This window comes from Panthera leo, chromosome C2 (genome assembly GCF_018350215.1).
Source record: "Panthera leo isolate Ple1 chromosome C2, P.leo_Ple1_pat1.1, whole genome shotgun sequence".
NCBI classification, from domain to species: Eukaryota; Metazoa; Chordata; class Mammalia; order Carnivora; family Felidae; genus Panthera; species Panthera leo.
Window position 1 is genome coordinate 60225592 of NC_056687.1, and position 22783 is coordinate 60248374.

At 44.6% G+C, this 22783-nt stretch overlaps 1 protein-coding gene across 2 annotated transcripts in view; it reads right to left on the minus strand.

Moving 5' to 3' along the window:
• The window catches only part of DRD3 (dopamine receptor D3), a 33142-nt gene that overhangs the window by 5110 nt on the left and 5249 nt on the right, over positions 1-22783 (minus strand). For both annotated transcript variants that reach the window (XM_042956037.1, XM_042956036.1), the window contains exons 2-4: positions 15995-16107; positions 6848-6990; positions 1212-1408 (exon numbers count right to left, since the gene is read on the minus strand). In XM_042956037.1, coding sequence (XP_042811971.1) covers positions 1212-1408; positions 6848-6990; positions 15995-16107 — 453 coding nt within the window. The remainder of the gene's footprint in view (positions 1-1211; positions 1409-6847; positions 6991-15994; positions 16108-22783) is intronic.

The following is a 22783-nucleotide window of genomic DNA, read 5'->3' on the forward strand; positions in this document are numbered from 1 at the left end:
CTATAATCAAAGCCATGGCTTACTTACCATTTTCCCCGTGGCATCTGATGGAAATCTGTCCCTTATTGAAAACTGCCGAATGGGGTGCAGCCTCAGACAGGAAGACTAGGGTAGGTTGAAGGAGAAAAAGCTGTAGGTTAAGTTCTACATGGTTGAGCCATATAGATGCCAATGTTTGAAATATAATATGTTCCTATCCTCAGTCTCAGGTCCTTACCTCTTATTTCATGGGGACCAATATTCTTGTTCTACCCAAGTCTTGGAATTTCAACTTTGAGAGACTGACTCTCACTCAGGTCATTATAGGTTAATCTAAACATCCAAATTGGACCTGCCTTCAAGATCAAATTCAGTTCTTACTCTGTTTATGAAGCCCTTTCCTAAGCATATTGACCTCTATTTTCTCATAACCTCCACAGCACTTATATTTTGGTGCTTAATTGTCTTCATCTCAGTTCATAAACATCGCATCCAGTTTGGGGCTGTTAGTTGACTTTGAGTGGAGGGAGCTGTGCTTTATTTGCTTGTCTGGATTCTAAACTCCATGAAGGCAGAGGCCGTATAATATTCCTGCTACCCCTTCTTTAGCATATTGCAAGTGACTGGTATCCATCCATTTATGCTTCGAGTACATCTTATGCCAGACACTGGGATAAGTAGGCTTTATAGCTCAAGCAAGTGGAAGATCAGTGCTGAGGTAGCTCTCCTTTTCAGGGCCTTGAAAGGCCCCATAAAACACATCATCAGTTTTCCATTTCACAAGCTGGACAGCATCTTGACACAGGGGCAGATCTAGTAAGGAAAAGAGGTTTCCGTGGACCCCAGTGATTCTTAGAATAAGATGTCTGCTAAAAAGTCAGTCCTGGGGACCTACCAGTGGTGCGTGGGACAACTGCACACTAAGACTGCGAATCCTGTGTGACATTTGAACTTCTGGCCATTTGGGAGCAACGAAAAACTTTGACGGAAAGGAGAAGTCCAGAAACCATCCTATAATATTGCCAAGCAATTTGAGCTCCAAGGAAGACTAGCAGTGCACTTTTTGATTTAATTTCCTACTCTAAAGCATAGCTAATCCCAGCAGATTAGAAGGTGGGCGTCAGATGTGTGTCTCCTGAGGGGCAGTATGGCAAAAGCATGTCCTGCTGGACACAAGGCTGGAGGCCACCAGGCTGGGGACTGTTTCTCCTCTGTCCCTCCAGGGTGCTTACTTGTTGTGGGAAGCTAGGTCTGACACTGATGCACTGACTGTTCTGTCGAGTGAGGATCCGTTTCCGTCTCCTCTGTCTCAACACCACATAGATCCTGGCATAGACAAGGACCGTCACTCCAAAGGGCAGGTAGAAGGACACCACTGAAGAGTAGATGACAAAATCAGGGTTGGAGATGGAGCAGACGGTGGGGTCTCCTGTGAGTGAGAGAAAAGGAGAAAGCAAAGCAGTTTGCCAAGTAGGAGACATCAGTGGGGAGTGTACAATATGGCCTCATATCTTGTGTGGCGTCTCCACCATCTAATCCACACAGAGCTTTGGGAAGCAGGGCTTCCACACATGTGTGTGTCTACATACTTGTTTTAAGCATTGTCTTTAAGATTACTAGTGTTTGCTTCTAGGGAGGGTCACAGGGCAGCTACCAATCTAGGGTAGAAGGGAGACCTACATATATGTATGTGTATATATATTCCCTCACACCTTATGTTTTACCATGGGCAAGAACTTATTTCCCCATTAAAAATATTGAAAGCATATGCATGAGAAAGAGCAAAGAGAAAACACAGAGCTATTTCAGAATCACTGACCCCTGAAGACCCTCAGTATACCATCACTGAGCCTGCACTGTCATCCTGTCCTTTCTCTCCTATCTGGGTAAACTGCTGCCCGTCCCTAGATTAGGCTTTGAGACCTCTCCCACAATTTCTCCATGCTTGAAGTCCTGTGAAGCCTGTCAGTGGGCAGAGTGACACTATGGTGAGCAGTGAGTGGGGCCCTGCCCCAACTCCCATTGGGTCTGGCCTGAGTGTATGTCTTGTCAGTGGGGCAGCAATTCTGGAAGCTTCTCTCTGCTGAGTCCCAAATGAGGTGGTGAGGACAGTGAGTCCTCTCCCCCAGGAGATGAGGTGCTTTGTCTCAATTATTTCATTGAAATAGTACTGTGCTGTTGGTACAATAACTATTGGGTGAGTCCAAGAATGATGAATATATGAGCAAAGCAGACAAATGAGCATTTTGCAGGAGCACAGAAGCAGTCATTGGCTGGAGCATAGAGGGGAAAGCCTCATAATGTGATTGATGATATTTACCCAAATAATTTCAACATTTAAGGAGGAAAGGATGATAAGCACTCACCAACTTCCTATTTCAACAAGAGTATATGGAGCACCTACTATGTTCTAGGCACCATGCTGGGTGATAAAAACACTAAGTAGCCCTACTAAGTGGTCAAAGAGGCTTTTGTGAGCTAGCCTGGAAACCTGAGTCCCACAGAGGTGTGAAGGGCAGGGCTGGAAGCAGGTTGCCTTGACAGGTTCATAAACTTAAAGCTAATTGAAGGCTTTGTCTTCAGCTTGTTTCCAAAGACAGAAGAGCCTGATGCATCTGAATTTAGGATGAGTCTATTATTCTTTTAGTTTTGGGTTTCTCAACTGGGATCCCACCAGCTCCCATGTTCTGAAAGCCAGATGAGGTGTTCTGCTGCTCAAATCTAGATAGCAGTCCTCCATTTCCTTGTTTCAAAGGAAATTTAAGACCACTATTTTTATCTGTGAAATGAAGGGATTGTGCTGCCCATTCAGAGATTTTTAGAGTTTCCTCTAGAGCCACCACTCTCTGCTCCACTGCTGTCAATGATGGGAATTTCAGCTAGACTACTGGGCCTCGGTGGGGAGCTGGGGCAACTCTAGTGAGCCAGGACCCCCAACCTTGGGACTCTCTGCAACCCAAGATCCTGCCTTATTTCTTATCCAGAAATGTATGTTGCTCTTTTCTCATACAATGAGGACAACTCCAAGATGGAAGAAACCGATGTTCAACTTTTTTCTGCCTTGTGTTGTCTGACAATTCACAATCTCAAATAGCAGCCTATTTCATTAAAAAGAGCTCTGCCAGGGGCACCTGGGTGGCTCAGTCAGTTGAGCATCGGACTACAGCTCAGGTCATGATTTCACAGTTCGTGGGCTTGAGCCTAGCATCAGGCTCTGTGCTGACAGCTCGGAGCCTAGAGCCTGCTTCAGATTCTGTGTCTCCCTCTCTCTCTGCCCCTCTCTCACTCATGTTCCGTCTCTCTCTTTCAAAAATAAATAAACATTAAAAAAATAGCTTTGCCAGAAAGTTCTTTTGTGTTGCACTTCTTAGTGAAAATCCATCCACTTCCAATATCAGGTGTCATTGGCAGTATCCTGCCCTTTTCTCCTCTACTTTTCACAGGGTGAGTAGAAAAAATGGCCGAGAGGAGTCATTTATATTGGGCTTTCGAATGAACTTGGGAACTTCCTTATAGATGGAAGAGGTGCTAGAGGAACCCACATCCATCACAATAATGAAACTGTACTGTGAAGGTCAGGCTGAGGCAGAGAAGGACGGCTGGGCTTCCTCCCTTTGAGTTCTGCTCACTAATTCCCTGAACTGTGCTCTAGGATGAGGTGACTGGTCTCTATGTCCACCAGCAGAACTACTAGTGCTTAGATTTTCTTTGAAGCAGGTGCATAGTTAAATTTTGAGGTATAGAAACCTTTTCTAATACACAATAATAACAACAATAGCATTAGCTCATATCCATTGGGCCCTTACAATGAACCTGAAGCTTGGATGTGATACATGAATAAGTGGAGGGCTGACTATCGTCTTATTAATAAACTTAAAAGTAAGAGAGAGCAGGGCGCCTGGCTGGATCAGTCAGAAGGGCATGTGACTCCTGATCTTGGGTTGGTGAGTTTGAGCCCCACGTTGGGTATAGAGATTACTAAAACAAAAATAAATTAAAAAAGAAACTTAAAAAAAAATTTTGCAATAGAATAAATCATGTACTTAAAAAAAAGTGAGAGAGAGATTGAAAGAGATGAGACGGAAGTGAGAGTGTACGTGTTAAGTCATGGGCATTTTCTGCCTTCTTAATTCTATATTTGAAAATCCTTTTGGAAAGATTTTTCTGAATTTTGTTTCTGGAATAATAATGATCTCACTGGTGACAACAACAGCAATTAGCTCATCATTCTTCTGCACTTTAGATGTAGTCATTAACTGGGAACTCTGTCTAACGTCAGAGCTTGAGACTGTTTTAACTGTTACTAGGGTGTGTGTATCTGTGGGAGTGAGTAAAACAGCCCCCGCCAACCCCCATGAATGAGTAAGAGGAACCACTCACCCGAGTGAATGGTGGTGGAGATTTGTTGCTGGCCAGGGGCAAGCAGTGCCTTGGTCTAGCAGTGGTTGTGAGATCCCATACTACAAATTCCAACTTAGAATAATGTATTTTTGTATAGAAAGTAGGTTATAGAGGGTGGTTTAGTTATCAGACTAACCCAAAAAGCACATTTAACACTCATCAAAAATAGCATTTTATTTTATTTATTAATTTTTTTCTTAACATTTATTTATTCTTGAGAGACGGAGAGAGACAGAGCATGAGCAGGGGAGAGGCAGATAGAGAATCCGAAGCAGGATCCAGGCTCTGAGCTGTCAGCACAGAACCCCACGTGGGGCTTGAACCCACAAACTGCAAGATCATGACCTGAGCCGAAGTCGGATGCTTAACCAACTGAGCCACCCAGGCGCCCCTCAAAAATAGTATTTTAATGTCAGGCAGCCTCTTAGAGTTGGGTTAGGGAATGTTGCTTTGGGGAGTAAGTGTGTGTCCACAACCATGTTTGTGTGTATAAAGTGTCATTCAGTGAAAACAACAAAGTAACTAATGGTAAAGAGTAAAGCAAACATGATAGTAACATCGTATTTTAGGAACACCTTGAGTTAACTAGGCAAATATTTGTTGGATGATTCAGCTGCTTAACCTTTAATGAAGCAGAGAAGGAAGCCTGACCTTGAGCATGCAGTGTGTGTTTGGCAGGTCTATGTATGTTATTCCAATTTATTCTTGACTTAATCATAAAAAGAAAAGCTCTATGAAGGAAGGAGAGTGGAATTATATCACATGTAGTGTCAGAGTCTAAGGTCAGTGATGAAAGTGAACATTATATAGAGCTGAAATTTGCTTTGAAAAATCTCCTGAATCACATACAAAGATATACATGGTTTTATTACAGCCCTGAAGAGCAGTAAGTAAAGATGTGTGATACATACATTAATATGTCATATATGTATTCTAAAGAGTTCAAACACGGCATGCAATTTTAGTAATGAAGTTACTAGGTTTATTTGCAAGAGGCCATATATACAAATAAATGCTGGTAACTTTCTGACTGAGTATATAGACTCAGTCTATATATTTCAATTTGCTCAAGTTTATGCTTCAGTGTATCCCAAATTTATCAATATGAAAACTTAGAAAAGTTAAGTAGATTGTTCAAGGAGACACAGCTGGTAAATAGTAGAATTGAAGTTTGAATGTAGGTTTTTCTAATTCCAGAGCCTCTGTTTTCCTAAATGTGTTTTGACTTTTATTTTTTTTTTTAATTTTTAAAAAATGTTTACGTATTTATTTTGAAAGAGAGAGAGAGAGAGAGAGAGAGAGAGAGAATCTCAAGCAGACTCCATGTTGTCAGCATAGAGCCCGATACGGGGCTTGAGCTTATGAACCATGAGATCATGATCTGAGCTGAAATCAAGAATTGGACGCTTAACCAACTGAGCCACCCAGGTGCCCTGTTTTGACTTTTAAATTATTGGTCAGCAAATGACTCTTTGATGACTATTTATAAGTTAGGATTTGCCTGTAATTATATGCAATGTGTTACATATAATATCTGTATATATATAAATACACAGCTATGTGATTTGTACATATATACCAGAAATTAATGATCTTAGAAGATAGTAGGACTTAAATCAATCCAAATGGACAAAATAAGAATTCCAGGTGAACACTAAAACATGACTCAATTAGTTCTCTTTTAGCAAATACTCAGTGTTTATTATCAATACCTGTAACCTTACTGTATATGCTAATAGTTTTCATTCAACACATGAAATCCCTGAGGCTGAAAGATGGACATGGAACAGTGAAAGAAGACTGACCCCTATGAGGTATAGATTTGGATCAGGGTCTTACGTCTAAAAACCAAACATCTCAGATATTCACATTGTTAATCCACATGTCCGTCAGTCCGTCCATCCATCCATCCATCCATCCATCCATCTGTCCATCCAATAGAAGATGTACCATGTGCCAACCATCATGGCCAGAATTTTTGTATATTAAGATATAGGAATATACTCTCAAATAATTTAGGGATCTATACTAGCTCTCAAATGCCAGAAATGATTTTTATTCAGTAAAAAATTAGAAATATAGATCCTGTTTAAGGGCTTTTATAGCATTATTTTGCATTGTAAGCCCATTATGAATTGTCATTTTTTCATTAGCAAACTTCACCTGAATTACTAAATAGCTTAATTTGTTAACTGCCACATTGCTTCAAATGAATACAATATCATTTCTTTCAAAATAAGGATATGCTAGAGTTTTCACTAACTCGGGCAGAACTCCATGTGCCAATAAGTGATGAGATTTTGCTTTATGCTTCAATCAAAATCCAAAACATTGCAGCCTATGGTATCCTTATTTGATTACAAAGTATGCTGATCAGGGTCAGAAATTTCCAGGCTAAGTACCACTGATAGGCACTCAGGCGTGCTGTGAATCGCATGGGTGTTGTAAGAGGGACCATCATGTTTACCTGTGGTGTTGAAGCCAAAGAGGAGAGGGCAAGACACGGCAAAGGCTAGTACCCACACGGCTGTAATCATGAGGGCCACACGCCGACAGGAGCTCTGTCCTGTGCCATGTTGGTAGTGGACTGGCATGACCACTGCAGTGTACCTGTGAACAGAAGGGGAGAGAGGATAAACATGATGAGAAGGGATGGGGGAATTGTTCAAAAGACAAGTTGATAGAGGCTCGTAGAGAACTAATTTGGGTGATACATGTGGCAGGAGAGAAACAGTTTGGTTGGAGGAAGAGAGAAAGGTTATTTGAGTAAAAATGCAGAAAGGCTGAGATAACAGAGATGAATCCACTGAGCAGGGAAAGGGAGAAAGAAGAAAAAAGTGAGTAAAGCAACAGACTGGGTGGCTGGAAAGCTTGTTTGCCAGTGGCGGTTGAGGACCAGCATACCTGAGCCTTGTATTCATGTACCCTAACCCTAGACTCTGGGTACTGGTCTGCGTGCCTTTACTTTCTCCCACAGTTTTTCAGGTAATGTTAGAACTGTGCCCAAAGAGGCTGTTCACCCCTGCTTGTATCCTAATATAAATTCCGACCCTCATAGTGACAACTATTTCAAGTGGCAGACATTTTAAAAAAATAGAGATGAGTAATATCTAGTGAAGGCTTATTTCAAAATCCAGTTTTCATGCTCTCTTAGTCCATTCAGGCTGCCATAACAAAAATAGCATAGACTGAGTGGCTTAAACAACAAACATTTATTTTTCACAGGTCAGAAGGCTGAGAAGTCCGAGATCAAGGCACTGGCAGATTCATTGTCTGGTGAGAGCCCATTTCCTTGTTCATTGATGGCTATTTTTTCACTGTGTCCTCACGTGGCTGAAGGGGCAAAGGAGTGATCTGGGGTCTCTTTTCTAATGGCATTAATCTCATTTCTGAGGGCTTTACCCTCATGACCTAATCATCACCAAAGGCCTCATTTCCTAATACCATCACTTTGGAGGTTAGGATTACAACATACGAATTTGGGGGAGACATAGACATTCAGTCTACAGCAAAGGCTGTTGCATGGTTAATACACAGTTCTTTGTGTTATTGGACATCATCTTTTCTGTGGCAACTCCTCTCACACATTTCCAGCTACTTAGCAGAAACATAGTCGGTCTTATATGTTTGCTTACTATGATGTCTTCCCCATTTATCCATGCATCTCTTTCCTACCAGCTGCTTTCTGTGATAGCCACAGCCTCCTGCAGGTCTCTGCTGCCAGGTTCTAAAAGGAAATTTAATCATGTCCTCCCCATCCCTGACCCCCCAGCTGGAAACTGAGAAAGGCAGAATTTCTGCCCTGTACAATCCCCAAAGTTGAATGTAGACTGAACTTGAGAATAGGACATGATGTCACTGCTGTGATTGGATTACTAATCAATAGACTGAGTTATTCAAAAGAGAGATTATCCTGGGTGGGCCTGGCTTAATCAGCCTTAAAAGGGATTGGGCAAGTTCACTAATGAGACCAGACAACTGCCTGCCTCGGGGTTGGAGAGAGATAGCTCCCAAATGATTTGTTACTTGATGGCCAAATCATTTTATAGCCTTGGTATTCCTCATAGGTCCTTGCACAAAGCAAGTAGGAAGAAGCTGTTGATTGATTGCCTTGTGGATTCTGAAGGCCTTCCACATGAAAGGACAATTCTAATTCTAGTCAGGCTCAAGGAATCCAGTGTGCATTTCTGTGTCCATAGAGGCTTAAGTTTTCTTTGTCCTCTCAGTGTCCAGGGAACATAGAGGCCAGATTCAGGGTAGGATCCTCCTTAGCTCCCTTGTGTGTCTCAAGGAAGGGGAGAACAGCCCCTGGGCGGGAGGGGGTGGGGCACATAAGCTCCTCCTCTCTGTGCCAGCCTGCCTAAATCATCAGCCCCTGGTGCACCTGGCCTTGGAGTTCATGTGTTACATTTGCATTCCCACAAGAGCAGCTTGAGAGTCAGCTCTGAGGGCTGAGATGGAGGCAGACTCTGCAGGACTTGGCCTTGGTACCATGATATGTGACAGAAGTGGTTCCTTTCTCAAGAAGGAGAAATAGAGGTCCTTATTTAATAAGTTCAAATTAAGATCCCACCACCAACCCCAAGGGAGGCCTGTGGGAACTCAGTTCCCCTCTTCTGATGCACAGACATTATAAATCCTGCCTGGAATCCCTAACTTGGCGATCAGGGAGCAGGCCTGTAGTACCTCGTGTTCCTCTAGGCTTCTCGCTCTCCTCAGGGCTTTGGACTCAGGGCAGTGGGCTGGGGCTTTGAGTCAAATATGTCTGGCCCTCAGCAGTGATCCCTGAGGCACCTTGGAAGAAAGACTGAGCCTTGAAAACAGCTGTTGGGAGCTGGGTAGGAGAGGTGTGACCAACTTCCTCCTCTCTAGACCAGCAGTTGGTCCGGGGGCCTTCTATTTACATAATGTCTTTTGATAAAAAAGAGCCTGGCTCTCCAGGTGGAAACAGCCCTAATTTGTACCATTTGTCAAGTTCCATGGTAGAAGTACTCCCACCTTTGCCCATTTCAAGCCACACCAAAGGTTTACTAACTGGTTCAGAAATTCTTAAAATGTTGCCCTTTCAGCTCTTGCCAGCTATTAGGAGCTGGCTCCAGGCATGCCGCTGAGCATTTTCCTAGGTATGCTTCAATGTTCAGCAACTCCTTGGAAGCTCCTGTTAATTCAAGAAGTGTGGGGAATGCTGGCTCCATTTTCTAGAGGAGGAATCAGAGACATAGAGAGGTTACCTGATGAACCCAAGGTCCCACAGCTGGTCGTGGAAGAGCCAGGTCTCCCACCGCTGAGGCCAGTGTCTCTCTGGTGTGCCTCACTTCCTCTCAAGGGCACTGTCAAGTCTCTGAGGCCTTGTGGGGAAAAGGGCTTCCTCAGGAAAGGCGGCATTCTATTCGAGAGCACGTGGGATTCCCAGAATTTTCCCCAATTAGTTTGATTCTATTAATTACGGGCAGGGGTGCGGTGGGGCAGCGCTCCTGTTAAAATACAGATTCCCAGGCCACAGGCTAATTTAATTAAGTACTTCCAGAGTGGAACCCAGAAATGTGCATTTTTAAATGCACCCCTACCTATCATGGGGCCCATCCGGGGCTTGAACTCACGACCCTGAGATCAAGACCTGAGCTAAGATCAAGAGTCCAAGGCTTAACCGACTGGGTCACCCAGACACCCTAAATGTGCATTTTGAACAAGCGTGTCTTACAATTAGACAAGTTTGAAGTCTGCACCAAGGAAAATTTCCGTCAGAAATTCTTGTAATGGTTAAGAAGTGAGAGACGACGCTACATTTACCACTGTTATGTTACTTTTTTTTTTTTTTTTGGTATTATTTTTTAAACATGATTAAACTTCTGGAATAAACGAGGCCCCCAAATTCGCCTGCAGGGTTTTCCGCCAGGAAGCCTGTTGCGGGTGACCGAGACAAAGGTGCTGTTCCGGAACTAGCCATCGGAGGGCACCATAATGCAGCGAGAACTGCCAGCGCGGCAGGGTGAGAAGTTCACCGCTCACCTGGTGGCGTTCCGGACCCCGTGGGGAGGCAGGGGGGCGGGGAAGGCTCGGCTCTGCAAGTTCTCGGAGGCCTGCGGCGGCCCAGAATTCCCACCCGGGTAGGCTGCTCCACAGCTGGTCTCCTCCCGAATCGGCCGCAGGCGACCGCCGGCAGCGAGGGCAGGGCTGGACGTAGACGCGAGCAGTTGGCGGGCCGGGGCTGTCTCTAAGTGCGGCCGCTGCGCTCACCGAGCTGTTCCAGAGCGACTCTGCGCGCCACCTCGCTTCCTCGCCTCCTCCTGTTTGAGCGCCTAGCTCACCGGGCTCTTTCCGGCGTGGCTGGAGCACTGGCAGTGTGTAAGGTGGTTAAGTCCGTGGCGGTCGGAAACAGACTGATAAGCGTCTGAATCCCAGTTCTTCCACTTAATTGTGTGGCCATGGGCCAGAATTTGGCTTCTCCGAGATACAATTCCCTTATGTGTACATTGGGGATAATGATTCAGCCCGATAGGGCGGTTATGAACACTAAATAAGATTATCTCTGTGAAGTCTTTTAGCACAATGCCTGGTACCTATTCAACATTTAAAAAGCCCCATTATTATTATTATTATTATTATTATTATTATTGTCATAGTATTGTGCTAGCCCAAAGGATCTGTGATTATTCATATGGATGAGTTTACGGGTATCTTCCCCTTGTTCCTGGGAACATTAAAGGGAACATTATTTATCAAACAAATATATATAACACTTTCTATGTGCTAGGCAACTGTTTGAAGTGCTTTACAAATAGTAACTCATTTGATTCTTGTAATAACTGTGTTACTATGATCTCCACTAAACAGATAAGGGAACAGAGGCCCAGAGAGGGTAACTGACTGGCCGGTGGCCACATTGCTATTAGGTGGTAGGGCCAGGATTTGTAGCCAGGCAGTGGGACCCCGGAGCTGAGGGGCCCAGAGTGTGGCTAGGTGCCTCTGCGCAGGGCAGTGTGCTATAGAAGAAAGCGTGTGACTGGATCCTTACTCCTGCACCTACCAGCGGTGTGGTGTGAGCAGACTACACAGTCTAGCCTCAGACTGTTCACTTGTAAAGTGGGGATAATACACCTGTCTCGCTGGGGTGTTGTGACGGTTAGCAATAATGAAAAGCTTTTAGCGTGGCACACAGTACATTCTGCATAAGTGGTAGCTATTTGAGATTAGCACGGAGCAGCCAGGGCACTGAAGACATAGGAAATATGCCTCTTTTACTCCAAGTTGCAGTGGGCTGCCAGAGGCAGCATGGCCAGAAGCTTTGCTCTTGATGTCCCATCCCTACTTCCACCAGTGAAGGGTGGCTCATTATAATAGAGTACTGGGGGGGGAGTCAGGAGGCCCCAGTTCTAGTCCCAGACCGAAGAGGCTGCGGGAGCCCCTACAAGCATGTAACATTTCTGCACAAAGGAGTTAAACTACGATGCCCCTTCTGACTCCCAGTTCTGTGACTGGGCTTTGTAGGCTCCTCACTCTGCTGAAGCTCTCAGGATCCTGGCAGAATGTGAACTCCACCTGAAGCCCCGTCCTAAGGCAGGAGGTATGTGTGGGGGGCACTGATGAAGGTGCCTCCTCAGGAAGCTGGCGTGCAGAGTGGGGGAGGAAAGAGACTGGTCTGGGTGGGAGGGCCTGAGTCTAACTCCCTGCCTGGGTTTAATGAGCCCCAGAGCTCTGTGAGGGCTGCTTTTCACCACCTTTTATTTGGTCAGACAGGGGGCTCAATAAATCTTTAGTTCTGTGGACTCCCCTCCTGAAATTGTTGAAGGAGAAAGCTTTTTGCAAATGACTGGAAAGCCCTTTGCAAATATAAAGTACTTATTTAGATGCAAACTAAAAATCCAAGGTGCCTGTGACTCATCTGGTACCTATTGTGCTTGCTGCAAAGACGCGGAGGCTTGCTTGTGTGATGGGTGCCATTTGAGAGCCACTTAAAGAACTCCCTGGTGAATGAATTTGGTTGCATTATTCCTGGGCCCCTAGCGGAGGACTCTAATTCTCACCACTCAGAACATGTCCTCCTCCTCTGACACTTTCTCAGCCCTCTCCCAGAGTCAGTTCTGACCCAGGATGCTGTGGGAGGGGGCTGGTTCCCTGGGGAGGCAAGGAGCCAAGGAGGGGTGGTGGGGGGCGGGGGGGGGGGAAGTAGGGGTTTGTGCTTTTTAAAGAAGAAAAGGCAGCATTAATCCAAGCATCCAGGGCTATGCCTGAGAATCTAATGACAATAGTATTACTTGCTTTCAAAACCCCTTTTTATCATTTCCTTTTCTTTCCTATCTCTTACTACCCTGTTATTACATAGCAGGGCTTCATGGCCAAAAAATGCTGAATCCATTCGGTCAAGTTTGTCAGACTGGTGACTAGCATTGTGTGAAGACCAAAGGTCTGCATGAATGACTGCATTTTTAATGAATTGACCAGTGATTTGGCATCACATGAACAGAATTTAATGCTGTGTACTGCACACTGCCATGAAGGATGATGGAGACAGCTTTTCTAAGGCCTGTTTTCATTCCTGGAATAGAGAGGAGCCTCCATCTTGAGATTTGGTGAGGATTGGTTCATGTAGATGTACCAGCCAAGAAGAAAGCATCCTTCTCTGTTGCAGTCTAAGGCATGACTTGTTCCTCAGATTTCAGGTAGTGAGGGCAACACCTTCTGGGAGTTGTCCCCTATGGGACAGAGCCAATTCAAGGTTTATCCTTTTGGTTGTGAAAGTGGTGAAAAGTAGAAGTGTCTGTCAAGCGTGGCTGCTGCCAGTGCAATGGTGCTCTTGTGCAGGCTAGGAAAAGGCCCCCTCTCCTGGCCGACTCAAGATTTGCAAAGAAACACTGGTTGAATTCAGTTCCCAAATGCTTGTGCAGGGCACAACCTGCACAACCTCACCTGCCAGCCCCATGCTTGTGAATGTGTGTGGATGGAGTGTGTAGGCACACTCTTAAGAGGGTGGAGAGTAGGGTCAGGAGCCAAGAGGCAAGGAGGGGACTGCCCCAGAGCCTCTTCTAAGAAGCTCCCTGCTCTGCTCTTCACCCACTCTCTCATGTTCTTCCTGAAGGTACACATTTGTGCTATAAGCGTTGGCTACCCTCAGACAAAGACCGCTCAGTTTGGTTTAATATTCTTTGTTCAAGGTCTGTAATAGACGCAGCAGGGAGACTCACAGTGATAAGGAACTAGGACTAGTATAAGAGTTTGGGGAAGTGGAGGTGATGATATAGCAAACTAGATGCAGCCTGCTACTTATGTAAATTATATATTTAGGTACTAAATGGCCAGAAATCACACAAAAGACTTAGAAGAGTTCTGTTCTCAGAGACCTAAAAATATTATAAAATCCCCAACTATCCCTTCATTTTAAAACAGCTTTATCAAGATATAAGTCACATGCCACATAATTCAATGTGTACCATTCAATGTTTTGGGGTATATTTATAGAATTATACAACTATCTCCCTTGATTTTGAAATACATTCTTTAGTGGTGGGAGATCCAGCTGTATGGACATGTTCTTTAATTTTCCTTCTCAGGTGGATAGCCAATCAAAGGATAAAGTCAAAAGACTATCCAGTTGACTGGTTGGCCTGCAGTATCACTACAGGGAGGGGTTTTCACATCCATTCTTCGGTCACTGTTCAAGACTCCCATTTCAGCCCGTGAAAGGGAGTTTAGGGTGTTGATAGGGAGGGCACAACCCTGGGTGATGCAAATGTCCAACACAGGGAAATGAGAAGGACCTGCTTTAGATCCTCTAGCGTAGTTACAGTAAAAGCGGTATGAGAGTTCAGGGGTAACTGAATCAAGTTTGTAGAAATTGACAAGTGTGGTAGACCTTGAAGCAAGAGAGGAACTCAGGCAGGGCAACCCAGAAAGTGATGAAATTGAAAAGATAGATGGAGGCCATATTGTAGAAAACTTTGAATCCTAGGCTGTGAAGGTAGTTTTAACATTTATTCCACAGGCCAAGGAGACGCTGAAGGGTTGTGAGTAGGGTAATGGATGTTTGGACTTTACTTCTGGGGAGAGTAATTCTGAGAGTGGTGTGCAGGACCAGTCAGGAGGCTGTGGCAAAAGACTGGGGGAGAGGTCATAGGAACCTAAAATAAGCAGGCATAGTAAGAAAGGAAAGATAGGGGCAAATTGGGGGGAAAATGGCAAAAATGGAGTCTGTAAGCCTTGAGTGCTTAGATGTGGGAGATGAAGAAGAGAGAGGAGTCGAACAAAACTGAGATTGTAAGGCAATGATGTTGCCAATAAGGGACGATCAAATTAAGATGGTTTTGGTTCTTTGATGGTTTGGCTTTTAACGTGTTGCCTTGAAGGAGCCAGTGAGGTATCTAGGTGGTAATGCGGTTTGAAACTCAGGGGAAGTATTAGGGGTGTAGCTGGCGATTTGAGGAGGCTTAGCACAAAGCCTAAGATTATGAACTTGGAGTCAGACATGAATTCAAATGCTGGCACTGCTCTGTACTAGGGGTGTGACTTTAGGCAAATTCCTTAATTCCATTCAGAAGCCCGGAAATGAAGATAATAATAGCAGCTGAGTTGTGAAGATGAAGTGAGTTAGTGCACGTCAAAACCTTAGTCCAGTATGGTAGATTCTCAGTGATTGGCAGAGTTTGTTTGGGAGTGAGTGGATGGTTTTGCTGGGAGAAAGAGTATAGGAGGGAGAAAGGATGGAAGAGGAGGGAGGTGGGAGGGGACTCAGAGAAGGGAAGGTTGGAGGCTCTTGCGTGGCAACAGAGGCTGTGGGCTGGAGAGCAAGCTCCTTTCCCCAGGGCCCCCTGTGGGCCTGGAGATGTTCATGAGAGCGATGAGCAAGTCCAAGGCCCAGGCAGGGGAAAAGGGAAAGAGGAGAGGAAACAAAAGGAGAGGAGAAGTGAGGAACAGAGGCTCCTAGGGCCAGGGCTGGGCACTCTTTGGTAGGGAAAGCGAGGCTGCTTAGGTGGGACATGCACCGAGGTGACTCACAATCACAGAAATCCACTCCACCAACCAGAAAGCAATTCTAAAAACATCACTGTTTCCTTGTTTTCCTTAAACTCCACGAAGGAAATAAATAGATCGTAGCCATAATGCCTAAAATCGCCTTTCTCCCCATACACTTCTCTCTTCTCTCCCTCCTTGCAAATACTCCCAAGCATTTCTCTCTCCTCTCTCTTTGCCTCTTTCTCCTACCTCTTCATCAAAAACAAACAACATAGTAATGGGAAATTTTTCCTCCAAAGTCTTGTCAGCTCACCTTTTTTGTCTGTGTCCTGCTCTCCCTTTTCTCCCAATTAGAAATCACAAAAACCCGAGAGGATGGTGGGAAGGCAAAACCAGAATCCTCTTTAGGGGTCTAGGAAGAAGGAAAGGCTAGGAAGGCTATAGGATAATTATTTTTCTCCTGCCATAGGGGTTTCTTCTCTTCTGCAAACATTAGTTTAAAAGAAAACGAGAGAGATGTCCTAAGTGGTAAGTTCTACTTGACAGTGACCCCAGTGTCCTCAAGTGCAAAGCCTGGGCCTCAAATATAGCAGAAGCAGCTTTCCCAGGCTGGTTTCCCACACCACCTGGCAGTCTAGACCTGGTAGAAGGGGAATCCAAGCTCTACCTGTCGATGCTGATGGCGCAGAGGTTCAGGATGCTGGCTGTACACATCATGACATCCAGGGTGACGAAAACATCACAGCAAATTCGGCTGAAAGTCCAGACTCCACCTGTTACCTGAGCATCAGAGACAAGGATGTTAGTGTTTCCCCCGACAACCCAGTCAAGTCTGTTGCCTTCCCTAGGCTAGCCTGCACGTGCTGACATGCCCTCCCTCTGGCTGGTACCATTGTTGCCAAGGGGAGTCAGACACTGAGGAGTTCCAGGCTGCTCAAGATGATCGGTCACCCAAGAAAGGACAGATTCACAGAATGTTAGAAAATTAGTGCTGGAATTAGTCCAGTGTTTCTGAAAGTGTGGTCCACAGTGGGGTGCTTCTTAAAGATACAGATTTCTGAACCCTTCCTTAGGTCTACCGAGTCAGAATCTCTGAATCTGGAGCCCATGAATTTTCATTTAAAAAAATTTTTTTTAATGTTTATTTTTGAGATGGAGACAGAGCATGAGTGGGGGAGGGGCGGAGAGAGAGGGAGACACAGAATCTGAAACAGGCTCCAGGCTGTGAGCAAGCGGTCAGCACAGAGCCTGATGCGGGGCTCGAACCCACGAACCGTGAGATCATGACCTGAGCCGAAGTCGGACACTCAACCGACTGAGCCACCCAGGCACCCCCATGAATTTTCATTTTTAAATACTCCCTCTGGCCCTCTCCCCCACTCCCTCCAAATACACCAAGATTTGAGAATTACTGATCTAGTTCAAACTCAGGAGGCAACTAAAGCTCCTCGTGGTTAAGTGGTATGCCCATAGATGCCCAGCTGGTAGTGAGAAGAGCTTGGGTGATAGCCAGATGTGTGCATTGTGCCAAGACTGCCTTTCTGAAGCCCTCCTCACAGTGGAGAGCTTACCATGTACCCAGGAAACAGGCTGGGAACACGTTTTTCATGACACTTACCTCTAAAATGAAAAATCTGTCTGGCTTCTGGTTTTAAAGCTTGGAAGCATTCTAGAACAATATCTGTAAGAACCTGTGTGAAGTAAGTCTGTGCCAATGTACCTGGCTTGGATGCCCTGGTTTCAGTCACCAGGAGGTGGGGGAACAATGGGTCCAGGGCATCAGAAAGGGGTGCTGATTCTATGACTCACAGCGCCAGTGAGGATGGTCCTGGCCTCACGCATTTACATGTGTGTTCTAAGCTCCCAAGCTTCCTCCTGGTCATGCTTACAGAGTGCCAGGAACTTAGGTATTTTAATTGGTATCCTAGCACATTTCTATTTTATTTTAAAACTTTTTACATAAGCGAATCAAACCAGACATGTTCAGGGAGACTGTTACTTTCACAGTGCCCATAAACTCCATTCTTGGGCCCTGAGGCATTTGTGCCTCTGCCTTTGGGGACCATGCTTCTCAAGGGGAAACCTGTGAAGCTTTGTGCCCCTGGCTGTAGCTGGGTGCTCATGATATCCCTTCTGGGCAGGCCCAGTGGCTCTCTAAGAGAAAGGGGATTGAAAAACAGGTACACTAACCTCTGAAGTAGCTTCTCAAGGGAAAAAACAGGTATTGTCCAAATGAGAGTGTGTGAAGATGGTGTTGTTCCTCTGGTTAGTTTTTCTCATCCAAGATTCATGTTATGTGGCCAAGTCACTTTACTGTTCATTTCTGATTTATTCCACTAAAGAAAGGTTGTGAAAGTCTCTCTTCCCTAATCACTTCTTTCCCCTTAGATTTATTTCTTTTCAGCACCCGATGTTAGCCCTGTATTTGGTCTTCTCCAGACTCTATTTTGAGAAGCCTTCACCAAGGATATTTTGTTTAAAAGCAACAATGAAAAGTTCAAACTAGTGATGAAGTCGTTATTTTTGTTCATTAGGTTGTGGATTTACTTTCTTATAGTTCAGCCATTTGGCCCTATATAAGTAAGGCCTAATATGAATTTATAGGAATTCTGAGAATGAGAAACTCATCAAAAGGGAGCTGTATAGTCATAATAACACAATGATTTAAGGGAGCCAGGAGAATAAAGGATGGTTTTCTCAGTACACTGGATGGTTGTATACTGTAAAAGCTTCTTGCAGAAGTTGAATTTTGTATACTAAGTCTCATTTTAACATAAGTCTATTATGCAATTTATGTCTTAAATTGGGTAAAGCCTACTTTTTGTTTTGCAAAATTGTGAATGCCTGTGTCTGTGAGTTGGGGGTGAAAATGTAGGTGAGAGAGGATAGTTAGAATAATAGCAAACTCCAGTGCTTGCTGGGTATTCGTTCATTTGTTCATTCATTCATTCATGAAGCAAGTAGTTGTGAGGCCCCTTAGTTCGTAGAAGGAGGATTTGCTTTGTGTTTTAAGAGGTCTTAAAAATGTACTTCAGGCCTTGTCCTTGAAGAACTTATGTGATAACTGAGGAGCAAGGCATTCTTAAATAAAATGACTAGAGATCATTATGAGATCCTAACATTGTTAATACAATCTAACATTTATTGAGAACTTACTCTGCACGAGTCACTGACCAACATGACCCATTCTGGGAATGTCTATACCTTTGAAGCTTTAGATTCTGAAAACTGAATTTGTTCTTTACTGTATGTGCCCTTAAAGCTTTTGGGGGACAAATGGTATGCTTACTTGATAGGAAATTGAATTACTGTTCCTTAATTCTGTAGGAGCAGGGACTATTCTGAAAGAGTCAGTGGTCTCTGACATAACCTGTATTAGTACAAATAGCTAACATTTCTTGAATGCTTACTAAGTCTTGATTCTGCAAAGCACTCTACATACATGGCCTCTATTGCCACTTGTAATCCTATGAGAGACTGCTACTGTTTTTACCACAGAGAAAGGGACGAAAGCTGGGAGAGGGTCAGCACTTCCCCCAGGGTGGCACAGCTAGCAGAGGCAGACAGGGCATTGGGATGGAGGTCATTGCCTGCCCTGCTATATGGGGGTAGTGAAAGCACACACCTGGCAGGATTTTTGGTACCCTGCTTCTTTAGCCCCTGGAGGCCAAAGCCCTCAAGGTCTCCCCTGGCTTCCCCTGTGCTACCCTGTTCTGGTTTCCTCTCTCTTTTTTTCAAATCTTTATTTATTTTATTTTTTATTTTTTTTTTTGAGAGAGAGAGAGAGAGAGAGACAGAGGGCAAGCGGGGGAGGGGCAAAGAGAGGGAGACACAGAATCTGAAGTAGCCTCCAGGCTCTGAGCTGTCAGCACAGAGCCCGACGCAGGGCTCGAACTCACAAACTGTGAGATCATGACCTGAGCTGAAGTCGGACGCTTCACCGACTGAGCCACCCAGTCGCCCCTACTTTCCTCTTTTCCTGTCCCCACTTCTACCATCAAATTTCCCATTCTCCTTGATCTCAACTAAGTGTCAAAAGGAAAAAAAAAGTCTGATCAGCTGATTGAAGTAACTCCCACTAAGGTACCATCACTTAGCCTTTCCTGGAGCTTACTCCTGAAAAAGAATCTCTAACTGGTGGGCTATGTAATGGAAATCCTTTTTTTTTTCTTTACTGGAGTCCTCCACACCAAGTAAATACTAATAAGCAATCAATAGAGCTGCAAAGGACCAAGCACATGGTTAAGTAACTCTCACACGTGAATCTCATAGCAACTCAATGAGGTAAATATTATTTCCAGGTTAAAGGTAAAGAAGTGGAGACTGAGAATGGCCAAGTGATTTGCCTAAGGACGCATAGCTAGTAAAAGCAGCTGGCGTTACAAACCCTGAATATTAACGATTACTGTATTTTGCCTCTCACAGGTTAGCACCTTGGCGCACACCTTCTGGGAGGTCTACAGGTCCACCCCGTTCTACCACCTGGGTGGGAGAAGAGCTGGTCCTGGCCCATCCATCCACCACACAGCCGATAGCAACTGAGTGTCTGATACTTCGCTCCGGTGAGCATATTCAAGTGAGTGGAGCCTGTGTTTGCCCCCAGGGCCTCAGACCGTAGTGTGCACATGTTCGGGGGAGTCACGTATGAATGGGTCCGGGGGTGAGCTGAGGGCCCATGAGGGAGACACACAGGAAATAACTAGGATACAATGTGAAAAGTGCTCATGGGGACATTAAGGACAAAGTGTGGGGAGAACATAAAAGGTAAGGTGAGCTTGGAAATTGAAGGAGAAAAAAAAAAAGCAAAACCAAAATCTGATCGATTTAAGGCTCTGTAGAGACATGATTCTACCTTTCTCCTAAATTCTAATGAATAACTCACTCCAGAATTGTGCAGTGGCCAGGTGGTGTTACTCTCACTTGCTAATGAATATAAGTAACTCCCTTTGGCGATACAGAAGGTGGGAGTAAGCAAGGCAGCGTCTTCAGGTACTGAAATTGGCTATTGATTTCCAACAGACACAGCCTGAGGCAGCATTTCCCAAATTTACTGATTAGAAGACAGCATTCCCCAAATCACCTGAGGCTCTTGTTAAACAAAATGATTCTCAGGCCCCACTCGGAATAATAAGTCCCTCCAGTGAATCTTACTGCCTGGGAGGTTTGGGAAACGCTGGTTTGGGGATGCGGGGGTGGGGGTGGAGGGCAAGACACTGTCTTCAGAACCGGTCATCCCTAAAGCACAGCTTCTTGAACATTCGGTGCCCCATGGATCCCTTTGGTCTCATGGTTCCCTTTCCAGAAGAATATTTTCAAGTGCATACAATAAAATACAGTGGATCACAAAGAATATCAATTATACTGAAATACAGTTACCAAAGTATTTTAATGTATGTGCTTCTTTAATAATGCATTAAATCACAAGACCCAGTGGCAGGCAGGTCCAAAATGCCTGTAATTTCAAAGTACTGGTGAGTGTAAATGGTATTTCAAAGTGTCTGCAACAACTGTAATGCGATTTGAAAATGTAAATATCTGTGATTTCTACTGGTGACACTAAAGATTTTTTCTGCTGTGGGTTGATGCCTACATTCATAATTGAAGAAAATACTAAATGTCAGTCTAGTGAAAATAAAGGAGTAATTTTATTTACATCCAAGTTGATGGCCTCCCCTGATTAAGAGTGCTTGCTCTAAGGGATGGATTTTTAGTTGTTTGGGAGATGTCCAAGAGGCAAACATGGAACTACTTCTCTAGCCTCTTCATTCCATTTTTGTTTGCCACATTTGGAATCTTTTGGGGGGGGGGGGCAGGGGGATTGCTGTGGGGAAAGATAGGGGATTCAATGATCTGAATCCCAATTTCCTCATCTGTGAAATGGGGGGTTTTACAGATTAGTGGTTCCTAAATGTCATATGGTAGCAGATGGCCAGCTGCCTGCACAGATTACTCAGGCTAGGAGTAGGGCTGGGGCAGGGGGTGCTGGTACAGTTACTACAGACTTCCAGGGCCACCCCTGGACATTCTGGTTTGGGAGATCTTGAGTAGGTCCAACAGTCTGTATTTTGAACAAGCAGCTCCCTATAATAAAGGTTTAGCTCAGAACTGCTCAAAGTTTAGACGTGTAAGACTCGTGGAGAACCCATTTAAAATGCTGACTCTCCTTGGGACACCTGGGTGGCTCAGTCGGTTAAGTATCCGACTTTGGCTCAGGTCATGATCTCAAGGTTCCTGAGCTGGAGCTCCATGTGGGGCTCTGTGCAGATAGTGTGGAGCCTGCTTGGGATTCTCTCTCTCCCCTTCTCTCTCTGCCCCTCCCCCATACATGCATGCTCTCTTTCTCTCTCTCACAATAAACAAACAAATAAAGAAATAAAAGCAGAGATAAAAAAGAGAATATATAAATAAAATAAATAAATAAAATACAGACTCTCCTTTATTTCTAACAATCAACATCATTATAAGGGCCAGAGGCTCCTTTCCCAAAACCCGGTAGCTCTTTCTCATCATCACTATCTGACCTTGATGACTCCCTGGGGTGAGTTTCCTTGCCTGAACCCCACCCTGCTCTTTTTTGCTAGGTCTGCATTACTTAACTCTCACATCTTTTCTCCTGTCCACCCTGGGACCCAAGTATTCTGAGTTTAGTATTCTAAATGTTCCTCTGGCTGCTTACATTGTCTTTCTGGCCTGATATAAGTGCATTACACATTACAAAAGGCGGTTAACCGAGTGGAACAAAATGGGATGTTTGTGCTTGGAGAGGGAGCTCCACACAGACTGCAGCTTCTAAAGCAGGAAATTAAAACCTTGAGAGGGAATCAGAGATAGAACTATTTGTTATGGCACAGAAAAGAGTTTTCGAGAAAATGCTGCAAACTGAATTAATGAGACAGCCAGGCCAACGCCCTCTAAAATAGAACCTGCTTTGAGATCACCTGCATGATTTTTATCCTGAACTTCCCTGCTAGGCCTGAGGACAAAGAACACTGAAGAAGGCCTCTGCTAGCCCCCCTGCCAAAGCCTAGGCTCCTGTGAGCCTTAGTGATGAGAATGGTATCAGTGAAAGCCACTGTAGTGCATACTAGCTGGTTGTTCTCTGGAAAGAACACATCATCTATGCTAAACCGACTCTTCTATCCAGTGATGAGTTCAGAGAAAATCATGTGCCAGAAGCCAGTTCAATCAAAGTACACCTTGACACTTCTACTTGGAATTCTGAGACACAGATTTCCTCTCTTGGTGGAGTGGTATGGGGTACACATGTAAGGCCTATCGCTTACCCTGTGCCTGTGGATAAGGCCAATACATAAAACAGAGCTGAGAGAATTGTGGGGAAATGGAGCTGGAGCCCTGTTCAAACTGTGCGTGTAGCCCACCCTACCACAGGACTTTTAAAGTTCCTGGTATGAGAGCCAATGCATTCTGTTTATTGGCTTAAACAGTCAATTGGAAT